General features: G+C 42.6%; 1 protein-coding gene across 18 annotated transcripts in view; it reads left to right on the top strand.

Annotated features, from left to right (window-relative positions):
* Positions 1 to 1,105: 1,105 nt before the first annotated feature.
* Map2k5 (mitogen-activated protein kinase kinase 5) overlaps positions 1,106 to 14,782 on the top strand; it is a 246,249-nt gene continuing 232,572 nt past the window's right edge. For 17 of the 18 annotated variants that reach the window (XR_010050301.1, XR_010050302.1, XM_003480203.5 and 14 more), the window contains exons 1-2: positions 1,624 to 1,786; positions 7,685 to 7,733. Coding sequence is in view for 16 of the 18 variants with exons in the window: in XM_003480203.5 (XP_003480251.1) it covers positions 1,652 to 1,786; positions 7,685 to 7,733 (184 nt within the window). In the remaining 2 variants the exon portion in view is untranslated. Of the gene's footprint in view, positions 1,285 to 1,621; positions 1,787 to 7,684; positions 7,734 to 14,782 lie in introns of those variants that run through there. The other variant, XM_063257801.1, reaches the window with a different exon arrangement.

Genomic DNA, 14,782 nt, shown 5'->3' with positions numbered 1-14,782 from the left:
AATGAATTTCTACCAAAGCTATTAAGTTACAATAAGTAAAAGGTGATAATTTTTCTCCTACAATGGCCTTTCAAATTAAATATAGATGAAATCTACGTAGTAAAAATTATGCAGAAAAAATATACTAAAAATGATCAACATTTAGCTTTTTGTCTTCTCATATTAATCAATTATATCTGTTCAAGAGAAAACAGGCTATTCCCCACTGACTTTATGCAAAATTCAAACCTCAAAAGGAAAACCGATGTGAGCACTTCTCATTACAAAGCAAAAAGGCCGAAGCTACCATTTGTAAACAAATTCTATATGGGCACCATAGATCCACAGGGTTATGCATTTTAAGATCTAAAGTAACAAGGTATTTAAAAATAACCAAGGTTTATAGCAACTGCCATCATCAATTGTATAAGCAACAGCAGTTTAGTTGAAAATATATGGTCTCCACCTGACTTTTCAACAATTTAATAACAGAGTATGATGCCATTCCTGCAGCTGCCCTCAAGAAGTTAAACTCCTTACTGAGTTTCTTGCTTTTGAATCAGGGGCTGTTTCATATTTTTAAGGCACTCCTAAGGGACCTCACTAAAAAATGCATGTGTGCTAATGTGAAAGCCAGATGATAGACTCCAGATCCGTGACTTTGAATCAGGGTGTAACTCCCAATTCTTTTAGTTCTTGCCTTGCTCTTTTCAATTTGGGGCACAAATAAGCACAGCTTGACAAAGTGGGGATAAGCGGGAGACGCCGTCCTGTTCTGGAGGCTTCTGTAAAGGTAAGCAAGCAGTAAGCAATTTTAAGCCTTAAATCAGGATCGTCCTTCATCTGTTAGATGTTTTTACCTCTTAACCTTTAATAAGCGTGGAGAAAGGGCCGTCACCTCCCTGGGCGACGAAGGTCTGGTGATCGCACCCGACAGGCAGCCTTCCGCCGGGCTCGCGCGCGCCGGGCGCTCGCTGGGCGCCCCGCCCGGGAGCTGCCCTCTTCCAACATGGCGCCGCGGGAGGCGGGTCCCGCACGTCGGCTCCCGGGGTTCCGGTGCCGGCGCGTTTTGGTTCCGGAGCAACAGTGCGCCCGCCGCCACCTTCCTCTTCTTCTCGCCGCCACAGTCGCAGCCGGGTCGCGGGCTTCGACAAGCGGGAGGCTGAGCCCACAGGCACCGCGCCCTCTGGTTCCCAGCCGCCAGAGGACTGGCTCCCTGACTCTCCTTGAAGGGCCCCCCTCAGCCTTCTCGGGGTCCGGCCGCCCGGGGTTCCTTCCTAGCAGCCCCAGACTGAGTCCCATCAGGTGTGGGACCCCCCCCCCCCCGGGCACTACGGAGGGGCGGACACCTGCCGCGGTGTGTTCCCCAGTAGGGTCCTTGCTCTGCAGTTTCCTCGTGTCCACACTGACCGCGCAGAGCGTCCTACCCCGCTTGCCCTCTCTTCCAACCCCGCAGCCTCCGACCTCCGGTTCCTCCTGGCCCCTGCCGCTCCCTGAGTACCCTCCCTGGGGGACTCCCTCCAACCCCGCGGAGCCTGGCCCTGCCCGTGTCTGCGGGCCCTGTCCCGGGCGCCCCTCGCCCTCGTGGCCCCTGGTTTCACCTTTTGCCCTCTTGTCACCTCTTGAATCCCCTCCTACTCAGGGGACAGGATGTGAGCCCCTTTAACCTGTAATGCCGTGGCTGGCCCTTGGCCCCTATCTTGCCATGGACAACCAGGTGCTGGTGATTCGCATCAAGATTCCAAATAGTGGCGCGGTGGACTGGACAGTGCACTCCGGGCCTCAGTTACTCTTCAGAGATGTGCTGGTGAGTGGTGGTTTCAGTGTCACAATCCCAGGGAGGGGGACTCAGGATTCTGGGTAGTTAGTCCTTCACCACTGGTGGTTTAAGCTGCTACTGGTGGTGGCCCTTGCTGCCCTCCTTGGAGACAGATTTATTTTTTTGTTTCTCTCGTCAAACCCAGCATTTATCAGTTGCATTCACTGGAACCTGGTAGATGTTCAGGGTCCTTGGAAATTAAATGAATCAGATTGAACCCCTGCCTTCAGCAAGCTCACAGCGCGGGCAGGGACCCACAGACATTATCAATCGGGATATTCAAAGCCAAGTTTAGAAGAGAGTGCTGTCCCAAATGATCCAGGAATGTCCCTGGCTAGATTCCAGCTGTGTTTTTCTTCTGAGTGCTCTGAACTTGGTGGCCTGCTGGGACAGCCAGGGAAACCAGCACTACTGTAACTTACAATACTTGACCGTACCAAGATGCCCTTGGTTGAAAAACAAAAATCTTACTAAGAAAGAAAAAAACGCTGTCTGTTAAACTGTGACAAAAACAACCTGATTGTAGAGATATTAATAAAGTAGAGGGGAAATATTAGAATTAAAATTGATCTTAGAATTGATGTTGTGTTACCTTTAGGACACTCAGAATATATTTCAAATGAAATTATGGAATGCTAGAGCTGAGTATAACCCTGTAGACCCTGTTTAGCCCATGCACCCCTTCTCCCCCAGGGGATTACTGAGGTGAGGAAACAGGACTTCTTCAGAGCTGTGTACTTCCTGGGAGAGTCAGTACCAAAATTCAGATTTCCTTCCTCTTAGTATTTTTTGTCTCATGCTGCAGCTCTTTCATATCTTTCTAGTCTTCCTTTGATTGCATTGTGCCCATTTTATATACCGAACCCAAGAGGCACATTGGAAGAGGCAGACATACAGCAAAACTTACCTGTGGGATAAGAGGGACCTGAGTGGCAGGTTCTTCAGAAGAAGACTTGTGATTTTTTTTAAATTGTCTTGAATAAAAATTTGATTCCTGTAAGTTTGTTTTGAGTTCTGCATGTTACTGAGCATGCAAGCATGCAGATTTTCAGAGGCCGTACTGAGCCAGCAGCTTCCAATCTCATGCAGTGAGTGTTATCTTCTTTGCATCCGGAGTTCTCCACACTGATGCACAGAGATCTCCTTGATGGGCCTAGACTCCTTAGCAAGGTCCTCTGGGTCCATCTTGATTGGCTCTGACCTGCCTGGCACCCAGCTTCCTCTCTTACCACACTCCTGTGAGGACCCTGTGCCCCAGGTAGGTAGAATTAGTCAGTTCTGCTCTGCCCATTTATTCAACTGGCTTCTCCAACCAAGCCAAACTTAAGTTGTTCTCTGTGTTGGTGTGGGTTATGTGGCACCTCTGTGTTCTCCAACCTCGTGTGTGTACCCCAGGCAACACACTTTTGTACCCTTCTGTACCCTTGGAAGGTAAACTTTCAGAGGAGAAGGAGATTGCTGTTTTCCTTCTGTTTCTGATGCCTTCAGACCCCAAAATAGTTGTTTAATGAGGGAACTTGAAATAAGATTCTTGATGGGCATTACAGGTGGTATACACCTATATTCCTAACACTCAGGAGGCTGAGGCAGGGAGTATTGTTCGAGGTCAGTATGGACTATAAAGTGACTTCAAGGCCAGCCTGAATTACATAGAGAAACCCTGTCTCAAAAAAAAAAAAAATTATGCTTGCATTATATTTCTGTGCACAGAATATACTGAGTTACAAATCAAAAAATTTGAGTTCCGTGCCAGTTGCCCTGCTAATTATGAGTCACTCAAAAAGGTAGACCTAATTATATGAGTCACTCAGAAAGGTAGACCTTTCTGAGCCTCAGTTTCCTTATTCATAAAATATGGAAATATGGATGTTGATAACTTGCCTTAAAGATTTATGGAGACTTGAGATTGTGTTAATGATGAGGAAGAGGAGCTTTCTCTCATATGAAACAGTGGAAAGCATTATTTTAAGTAGATCAGTACAGTGTTTAAGATCATGGACTAGCTAAGCCCAGTGATGTGCACCTGTGAACCCAGCTGTCTGTGAAACTGAAACAGGACAATTGTAAGTTTGTGGCTGGCTGAGCAGTTTTGTGAGACTATCTCAAAATAAAAAGCTCCAAGAATCAGGCATGGTGGTGCGTACCTCTAATCCCAGCACTCTGGGAAGTTGAGGCAGGAGGATGGCAAGTTCAAGCCTCACTGGGCCATTTAACAACTTAGCAAGGCCCTGTCTCAATAAAAAAATAAAGACTGCAGCTGTAGCTCAGGGGTCTTACCCCTTGGACAGGTGTCTTGTTTCTTCATCTGTTTTAGAAAAAGATGGCCCGGGATAAAAATAGTGCTTAGAGATGTGAGGACTACAGAGGTGATTCCTATAAAATGCTCAGGGCAGTCAAGCCCATAGTGAGTGCTCAGGAAGCGTTCTCTCTAGATGCAAGGAGTAGGGCCTTGCCTTCTGCTTCTTGAGCACTTCCAAGTTGTTTCTGACTCAAGGCTGGCTGGTCCAAAGGAGGGCCTGTAGTGATGGCCAACAAACAGAGCTGGAGTGCAGGGTGCCCACACGTGTCCACCTGGGTGAGCCCAGGGAGACCCTAATGCCATGTTGTCTTCTGTTCCTCATAGCAGCTTGGCAGTGAGCAAGCCTAGAGCCCCTAGATCTTTGCTCCTGCTTCACCTCATTGCTTCATCAAGAAAAGGTGGAAACTGACAGAATGTCAGTATCTCTGGCTTGGAATCTTAAACTTTAAAGCCATAAGAAACCCGGCAGCATCCCCTTCTTCCAATCAACCCCTCTCTAGCTCCCCGGGCCTTTGCACTGAGCTACAAACCCTGTCCTTTTTATTTTGTATATTAAGACAGGGACTGGCTAAGTGGCTAAATTGTCCAGGGTAGGCTTGAACTTGGAATCTTCCTTCCTCAGTCTCAGATCACCGTGACCCAGCTTTCTTGAGGGAGAGTGAAATCCCGGAGGAAAAAATGCCTTGCTAAAGCCACCTAGAGCTTGCATCACTGAGTCACAGTCATTGAATGTCTCTGACCCTCAGCTGAGGGCTCTAGGCATTGCCTTGCCAAGTAGGAGACATTGGGCAGGTCACGGGGACTCTAGGGCCTTGTCTTTTACCTGAATCTTTGGGGACTGGCTGTCGTGTAAAAGAAGCCTCCCTGATCTTCAAGGACAGAGACATTGGGAGTTGTTGGGTCCATTTTCCAGCTCTCTGTTCCTCCTCTTTCCTGGAGAGCTGGAAAACTTTTGCAGGTTGGTTTGAGCTAGGTATGAAGGGAGGGAATATCCAACCCCATCCACTCTGCTTTTTGTATCCTGTGTCTTAAAGTTCCCTCTGTGGTTTCCACTCATCTATTAAATTTTTGTGTAAAAGTTAACCTGTGATTTTTTTTCTCTTCCTAGTCAGTTAGTTACTGCCATTTGTTATTTATGTCTCTACTTGGCTTTTATCATCCTAGAAGTATTTTATATCGTTAAGTCTTTTATCTTTAGGACCATGTTATAATCTTCTTAAAAGTTTTGTCGGGCTTACTTGAAAGGCTTCTGGCATGTTGTAGATGGTCAGTTATGCTTTTGGTCTACCAGGTATTTATCTGATTCATTACAAGGGATAAGAAAAAAAGAAACGATCACTACCAAGATAAGTGAATTTAAGTTTTGCAGTTTCATTAGGTGAGGTAAAATGTTACCCTGCCAGGGGTAAGAAGAAGATCACTTGGAAATAAGGAGTGAGTCCTTAAAGTAGAAAATGTACCAAAAAGTCATTACATATACCCTGCTTAAAGATGGCCAGTAGATACAGGTTAATTTTCAGACCCTTTTGTTGTTAGGATAGTCTCATTTTATTTTTTTGAAGAAAAAAAATAAAGATAAAAAAATCAGTTGTGTTTACTTGATTCTCTCAATTGTTTGCTGTTTTTTTGCCGCCTTCTCTTTTTCCCATGTTGGATCTAAAGCCTTGATTGATGTTGGTGGGCAAGCCATGCCATTGTTTGAAAGGCTCGGCTTTTCACTAGCAGGAAAGATCCTAAGTTAGTTTGGTAATTCTGCAGAGTGCAGTTCACATGTTAAGATCGGTTGGCAGTGATCAGTGCTCCCTGGAAATAACCAGTGAGGATCTGAATGAAGAGGAGTGGGACAGAGTGTCCCTTTCCCCATTCCCATCCCTCCCCATTTCTTCCTGTACTGGCTAGAAAGGGTCTTCAGTCAATGCTGCAGAAAGGTGCAAGTGAGCAATGACCATCATCCTCCACTAATGGTTGAGAGCCTCATTTAAAGGTTTAACTCTGAGCTTTGTAAGAATCAGTGGTTCATGTGTTTAACACACACTAATACAGCACTTGCCATCTGGTGGACATTCTGCTAAGCCCTTTACAAATATCAACTCATTAGTACTACAAAGCAGGTACAATTATGATCTCATAGTATGCAGAAGGAAACTGAGGCACCTAATGATTCTACTAGTGAGAGACAGAGTCAGTGTCCAGCCCAGTTGGTGGGCTGGCAGAGTCTGTGCCCTCATGTGTGTTGCTTTTGCCCATCTACTTTATTCTTACTCACTCCACAGTTCTTGTTAATAGGTCTTTTCTCTCTGTCAGTGGGTAGAAAGCATTTTCTCACCCCAAATCTTTTACAGACATATACTCAAAAAGTCAATGTTCCATCTTCTAAGACCAGAGTCAGAGAAAGCATAATAATCTCTTTTGACTCTGATGAGTAAGGACTGCTCAGGCTAGGTCTCTTTGATTAATTTTATACGCACAGATTTATTTCTGGGGGAAAAAAATTGCATGGTAGAGGTAGGACTATTATGCAAATGCAATTGCAGCTGAAGCTTGTAAAGAATTGCCTTCTGAAGGGAGTTGCAGTGCCACTCTACTAAATGCCCTGCTTGGAAGGGCTTCAGGCTCCCTGCTGAGAGATACTGTGAGCGGCTTTGTCAGCTAGTTGCTTGGTGCCAGTTGTGGCACAACCTGGGAGGGATGTTGTGGCAGAGCTCCCAGAGAGAAATGTGGTCTGCAGGCCATTCCAGTGGCCCTGGACATAACGAGGGTCCTGTTTCGCAAAACTTAGCCATTCTGTGCCTCTTAACTGATTTTTGATTGTTTTCAACTTGGTAGATCTGTTATACACTGATACTAGATCATATACACTTTATGAAATTTTTGGTAAGCTAGATTAACTTCTATTTTGGTGTCATTTAAATATTTTTCCCATTGCTTAAGAGTAAAGGTTGACAAGAATTGTTTATAGGAAATGTTGCTTTATGCATCATCATTGTGAGACTTTGGGGATTGAACTCCCACCACTGAGCCTAAGGCACTGTGTGACTCCTTAAGTATTAGAACCGTTGATTGTCTATAATGTGCCAGGTCCCAAGTTATGTTTATTATGTTATTTAATTTTTACTTAGCTTCTGTAACTATTACTAGATTCATTTTGGAAGATAATCTGAATAAGTAATTTATTTTTGCCCTAAGTCATACATCTAATAAAGAGCCGAGATCCAGTCTTGGGATGATCTGACTCAAACCCCTTTCTTAACCTCCCCCAAGTACTTTCCACATCCTCCTTAGAAGATACTGTTTGTGTGTGTGTGTGTGTGTGTGTGTGTGTAAACACACAATAGTGTAGTTGTATACACTGTGGAATTGAGAATAAAAGCTTGTTAATATTATCTAAAGATTTTTCTAAAAATTTTTCTCCTGGAATAGATATTTAAACTTTGGGCTTACTTTACTAGCTAACTGTAATTATGAGCAAATGTTTCTATAGTTTATGCCAACATTTCAAAAATCTTTTCCCGGTCCTCATATTTCCTCTAGGATTTACAACATATTAGCAATAAAGATGGCTAATTGTGTTTCTTTATTCTTTCTAGGATGTGATAGGCCAGGTTTTGCCTGAAGCCACAACTACAGCATTTGAATGTAAGTCGCTTGCATACTTTTTTGACTGTTTATTTCTGCAATAATATTTCAGAGGGTTTATGGGTTATATTACTTTAGAAACTGACAAAAACACATTATTTATGATCATCATATGGTACATTTAAATATTTATAAGTTAATGCAAGTTTAATGATGATACTGAACCAAGTAATATTTTCTTATTTAATCATATCTTGGGTGTACATATTTCTACAATATAGCTTTAATTACCAACATGACCTTTATCTGCTCTTGCTCCTCACCATAATAATATTGGGGAACAAAATGAAACGTGTAAACCACCTGTAGGCCAATGATTATTGATTAAGAGATTTTAATCCTTTATGGCTTTAAAACACGGCAGTGGAATTGAGCTTTTATGTGAGCACCACGCGGAACAATTCTGTCAGAGTGGGCCAGGCAGCCCTCTGAGTGATGATGGAAGTCCTTTGGGTCTTGCTTCTTTCCCCTCTGCCATGAACTGGCTCCTGGACAGTGCTGGGTTTCCTAGAGAAGTAGTGTCAGTGTAAGCCAGGTCACTGCAGGGGGGTTATGCTGTGAGCTTAGCCAGTAGCGTAGGGGCTTAAGTGCCAAGAAGGGCAAACTAAGGGTTTGGAGTTGTGATTCTCAACCTATTTTAAAGACAAAGGCCACTTAGTGCAGAGGTATTTGTTTTCTCCACATGATAGAATACTTTACTGGAGATTGAGCCCAAGGCCTTCACATTAAGCTATATCTCCATCTCTATCTTAGTTACTTTTCTCTTATTCCTGAGACAAACTACTCAACTCCCACAGGTTAAGGGAGAAAAGGTTTATTTAGCTCACAGTTTGTAAAAGTTCCAGTCCATAATTGACTGACTCCTAAGCAAGGTGGCACATGGCAGAGAGGCAGCGGTTCATGGCAGCGGAAGATGGATGGCAAAAGCAACAAGGGGGAGGGAGACAAGACTTTTGTCCCTTATATTATATTCAGGCCACCTATCCTAGGGTGGGTGTAGCACTCACACCCTTAATCCTAGCCAGAACAATGTAAACCAGACCAATCAGTGGGCTCATTTGCTAATCACAAACCCTTAATCCCAGCATTATACACTCTGGATTCAGCCACCTCTGAAAAAGCCCTATAAGCGCAGAAAGCTTTTAGGGATCATCTAAACATAAACCATAACAATCTCCAATCTCTTTTGTCTTAAAAATTCGGAGACAGGATCTGGTAAAGTCACCGACTTGTCCAGGCTGTGCTCAAATTTGGCAGTCCTTCTGCCTTGGCCTCCCATAGTGCTGGGATTATACCCTATTACACCATACCCCTCTATACTAATATATTTTTTGTCCCTATTTTTTAAAGAAGATGGCTAGTGACAGAGAGTACAATGGGGACATCCTCTTGGAGGTCAGTTTGATAAAACTCATTGATGTTATAAAATGTGCAAAACCGTTGACTTAGCACATCCTCTTTTTTGGAAGCTATCCAGCAGAAATAGCCATACATGTGCTGAGTGCCCTTCAACCAGGGTGTTCACTGTGGGCTTATTTTTAATAGCCAAGAATTGGAGGTAAGCAAAATGTTTACTTAGTGGCTTAATAAATTATATCTATCCATATCCTGAAGTGTTAAGAAGTAGCTGCAAATAATAAATCAGGGTTTTGTGCATTGACACGAAAGATACCTATGTCTTACTGTTGGGTGAGCAAATGATATATGGTAGGCCTCATTTTATAGAAATAGCTATATAACACTTCCGGGCAGGACCTGAGCAGTGCACATTGTAGTGCTTTCCTGAAGTCTCCCCTGCAAAGTAGATGTGGGACCTTGGAGAGGTGGTGGTGGAAAAATGAACTCATTTTTAACTTTAAATATTTCTCTATTGTTTAAGTATTTTCAACAATCATCATTTGTTTTTTGAAAGCTACTATGAGTAGGAGTGTTAATATAGTCAGTATTTCGTTGGCCACACTAGACCATATTTGAGGAACAGTACATGGATCGGAAATACACACCGTGCTGCAAGGTCTATGCAGATTCCTCTTATTGGCTCCATGGGGGCTCTGGGTGTCACTGCCAGTCTGTGAGTTAGCATTTGTGGACTTCCTGCCAGATGCTGTGCTAAAAGCATTCCACGGGTTAGCGCATTCAGTCACACCCAAGAGATCCCTATGGAGCACAGTGAAGACTGCCAGTCGCTCCATTTTAGCCAAGGATGGAGATTGCCTTTAAGGATGTCACCTTTAAGGGCATCTACCTGAAGGAAAGGACATCTGTGGGCATCTTGCTCAAGTGAGTGGTCCACTGGCATTTCTGGAGCAGATGCCACTGCATACATTTTCAACCACTGTGCTGACTTGTCCTGACAGTTGTAACTGAAATGTGTATTCTGGTTCTCCTTAAGCATGCCAAAAAGCAGCTTACTTCGTACTCTTGCTTTCTGGCTCCCGTGACCTGTGCCTGCCTCATAAGCTCCCTGAGTTAAAGTTCGTAAAAGTGACACTGTTTCTTTTAGCTGTCACTTATTGAAGGCCTGTTCTGTACCAGCCAGTGCACACATGCCTTACGCAGGCAGCTGCTATGGCTTCAGTAATCTTTACACCGACTCTGCCAGGTCAGAAGATTGTGCCTGTCAGGAGGGTGAAACTTGGAGCCCCCTAGTGATTGCCAAAGGTGACCCCTAGAAAGTGTCAGGGTACAGATCCACGCACAAGCCATTTTGGCTATCAAATTTGCACTTTTATAACAAAGTATGTAAATAACACAATAAAGAAAATCTGTGAGTGTAAATGTAAGGAAAAAAAGTTTAAACTTTGAAGTTTAAATTACTTAACTCCTTCTTTCCGTAATGAGGGCAGCAGATGTGTATTCAACTGCATCTGGACTAGTTTTAGAGAATAAATAAATAAATAAATAAATAAATAAACCAGAAAGAAAACACCCAGAAAATATAATAGCAAACCTCAGTTTTCTGGTGTTTTTGGTTTATAATTTACTTTGCATTATTGATTTGCAGTCCTAGACTGGTTTTTTCATGGTTGTTTTAGGGTGGGTTTAGGGATTTTAGGTGTTTTGAACCTGAAATCTGAACCAGTAAATGGAATCATTCAATCAAATCTATCTGTGTATTATCTATCTTATCTAATCTACTTGAGATAATTAAGGCATAATTTATAAGCTAATTTACTGGAATTTGGGGGAAATTTCTGTGGTTTATGAGTGTAGTGGAAAATTCTCAAATAAATAAAACTATCCAAAGAAATGTGTACAGTAGTACATTTTATATTGAAAAGTATACCTAACGCTAACTGATTTCTTACACAGAGGAGATGCTGTTGCCAGGCATGGTAGCACTTGCTGATAGCCTGTGCAATGTAGCAAAACTGTCTCAAAATAAGACAGGGCTTGGGATGTAACTCAGTATAAAGGCTCTGGGTTTAATTCTCAGTATTGTAAAAAGAGAGAGGGAGAGACAGAGAATTATGTTTAGTGTTCTAAATTAAATAGTAAGAGATAGCCATCAGATCTCCATTTTACTTAAATATGGAAAAAGTGGAGAAATAGAAAGGAGAAAGATCTGGAGGTGTGCAGATTGTTCAGTGCTGAGCAGTGCCATCTCTGCAGTGAAACCATTGATAATTCCAGATGGAGTCATCTCTGTGCCCTTCACTATAGTGTGGAACCTTCTGGCTGATTGTGTAGGGGTTTCGCTCCCCTTCGCTTTTGGATAAGCCCTGTGCTTTAACTCACTTCTGCTCTTGTCCTGTTACTGAGTTGTAGCACTTTAGAGGAACACACTTTGAACAAAATGGAATGCTCTATGTGTTCATATTCAACCGAAAATGATAAAATGCATGCACTCAAAAGCCAAATGAGTAATTTCATTTTGGGGGTTATTTGTGCTGGTGATGGTGTTTCCAGATGGAGAGAAGGCTGGATGGGAGGCAGAAGGCCTGTCTCTGCTTGACTCACCTTTTGGATTGATGGTACTATACTTCTTTTAGATCCTTTCTCCCTCACAACTAGAGCACAAATAAAGTTCTTTTTAATAGCTAGTGTTTAATTATTTTTTAAATTAAAAAGATACAATCTTTTAAAAAATCAAGCAGTTTAGAATAAAACAAAAGGTAAAACCTCCATTTTCCTCACATCCTCTGGTTTCACTGTTAACAGTTTCTTCTGTCTCTTTATGGGGATTTTATCCATACATAATATAGAACAAGCTGCAACTACTTTCCACGGCTTGCTCTTAATAGCATATGTTAAATCTCTTTCCAACATCAACGCACACAGATCTGCTTCATTCTTTTTGATGACTATACTGGACTTAATTGTATGGCCATAACTTTGTGTATTTAACCTCCTGATGGGCATGTAAGTTACCAGTTTTTCAGTATTAGAAAAAATGCTGAGTTCGTTAGCATTGTTGTATCTTTCCACATTGTGGAAATGCACTTATTCTTGAGAATGAAACTACTGAGACAAAGGGTGCCTGTATTTTGCATTTCCATAGTTGTTATGTTTGCCTTCCAAAGGTAGAGCCAGTCTGCACTTCCCATTTCTCTCCACTCTCACTAACACCATTAACAATGTTTTAGTCAATGTCGGTTTGATAGGTGAAAAAATAATTATTTTATATTTCCTTAATTATAAATAAGCTGTAGCATCTTTCCATTGTATTTAACACCTATGAATTACTTTTAGTCACTTTTGCCTGTTTTTCTAGTAGGTTGTCTTTTTTGAATAGGCAGGAGAGCTTTCCGATATTAAGAAAATTGTCCCGTTGTCTTATGTTACAAGAATTATTGTTCATTTGTTGCTCTTTTTAGCTTTTTTTTAAGAGTAGGAAAATTTGCGGGGGGGGGGATAGGAATAGCACTTGAGATACAAGAGGGGTCCCAAGTAGTTTGCCTAAAAGTACATTCCTCTGAGTAAATTTTATAGAGCAAAATCATGAAGTGTGGTACAACATGGGTCAAAACTATAGTCAACCAGTAAAATTACAAGTATAGCTGCTTGGCTAATATTGACCCCACAGCAGCAAGGCCATATGGATGGCATCATTAACCCATAATCTATAGTCTTAGTCTTGTCTTTAGTCTTACTAGTTCTAGTCTTAGTTCAGTGGGTGGGAGAATATGGCCCACCTCTAATGAGATAATGGTTTGTTTATGTGGAAATCTCAATGTGTGAATCTGCCCACTATGACTTTAATCTTCTTCCGAGGTGCTGCCAGCTACAGTTTTGTGTGTTTTCATCTTCTGCACTGACTCCTGAACGGGCCCAGCCATGTCTGACTGCCCATAATATCTCTACCTAATTTAGCTGTCTGTAATATTCGTGCCTTGAAGAGGTATCCCTAACTACAATTAGGGGAGAAGGAGCATAGTTTCCATCTAGCTGCTTTGAGCTGAGAAGGGTTGGTGTAGAGGAGATCGAAGTCAGGGGCCTTCTTCAAAGGGAGCCCCCCTAATGGGCCTTGGATAGAAGTCATGTTGGGGTTTAGCAGTTGTGAGCTCCCTTCGTGAGGCTGATCTAATAGATCTCAGTAAAAAGAGCCTGGCACTTTGTTGTTGGTTCCATCTGCATGATCACTTGGAGTTTGACAGCCTCTGGCCAAGAATAAATAAATTTTCCAAGAAATTAAAGCATATCAAAGCATGAACATTAGAATGGAGAAGCAGGTTGGGGAAAGAGCCAGGTTCAAAAACTGCTCTTAAGGGACTGGCATAGTGATTGTATTAGCTGGCTTTTAGACCCCTTCTATGAGAGGTTATCTCTAAGTCTGATGTTTCTTTTTTTTTTTTTTTTTTGGTCTTTTTCCTTTTTATCGGTACCGGGGATCGAACTCACGACTGCCTGTTTCCAAGGCAGGTGCTTATGCCACTGAGCTAAACCTCCAGCCCCTGATGTTTCTTGATATAAGTCCTTCTAGTTTTAGCAGTAAGAAGATGGGGAGAATTTGGTGGTTTTGAAAGACAGTTTTAGCTAAGGAATTTAAAGATGCTTATTGAGCTTTTATACTTTCCACGTAGTTTTTTAGCCTTGCTGAACCATAACAGTGGTAAGCTCTTGTTGTAGGTGGAAACTCTCAGAAGGTCAGCACTTGGAGCCCCTTTTTATATTTAGCTTTTATTACTGTGGTATTGTTTTCATACATCTTTTGGTTATACTTTTCTGCTGAGTGTTTAAGACTGAGTTAAAGCAAGACTTATGTTAATGAAAGTTAACCTCTGGCTGCTGTCTATCAAAGTCAGTTAAGTCTCCTCAGGCTTTACTTTTAGAACCATATACAGAGCCTTTCAGCTCCTCTGTCAGTGTCAGTTACCAGGATGGGTCATGGTCTTGCTTGACCATGATGCTTTCTGTGAAAGCACAGGAGACTTTTCCCTCTTTGGTGAACTTCTTTTTTTGACACACTTTACATTCGTTGATTTTTGTCCTTTGGGGTCCAGCAATTTCCCTGCTCAGGAGGTTGGGTGGCCCACCAAAGTTATAGGATCCAGTTCAAAAGGTTCTCATGTCATGGGCTCTCATTGACCTTGGAGACCAAGGGACAAAATATTGGCTGTTGTGTGTTGGTAACTGGTGGTCAACTTGTAAGACCAGCTGAACTGAATTGGCCGGGTGCAATCCACCTAAGGATTGTTGCCAAGATGAACAGAGAGGAAGAGTAGTATTGTTGGTTCTCCATGGTGTTGTTGATTCTCCTGTTGCCATGGGTTCTCCTGGAAAAGCTTGTCAAGCTTCTTTCCTGATGTGAACTTGGCTGTTCTCATTGTCAGAGGAGCTCAGAACCTTGTTGCTGAGAATGACTGTGATTTACTTTGGGAGAACTTTGATCCTTTGAGCATCGCTTCTTGGCTCCAGTGGGGAAGATGTATACTGTTCAGTCTTCAGGAGAAGCTTGTCACACTGGCTTCCTGATATGGACTTGGCTGTTCTCATCATTGGAGGAGCCCAGGACCTTGTTGTCTCTAAAGATGGCGGTGATACTTTTATGGGCAGCCCGGTCCTTACTTTGAGCATTGCTTCCTGGATGCAATGCAGATCCCTCAACC

The sequence above is a fragment of the Cavia porcellus genome, unplaced genomic scaffold (assembly GCF_034190915.1).
Source record: "Cavia porcellus strain 051 isolate PalLab524CR breed Dunkin Hartley unplaced genomic scaffold, mCavPor4.1 scaffold_10, whole genome shotgun sequence".
In the NCBI taxonomy this organism is placed as follows: domain Eukaryota; kingdom Metazoa; phylum Chordata; class Mammalia; order Rodentia; family Caviidae; genus Cavia; species Cavia porcellus.
The sequence above is the reverse complement of the archived record's forward strand: the minus strand, read 5'-3'. Positions and strand labels throughout refer to the sequence as shown.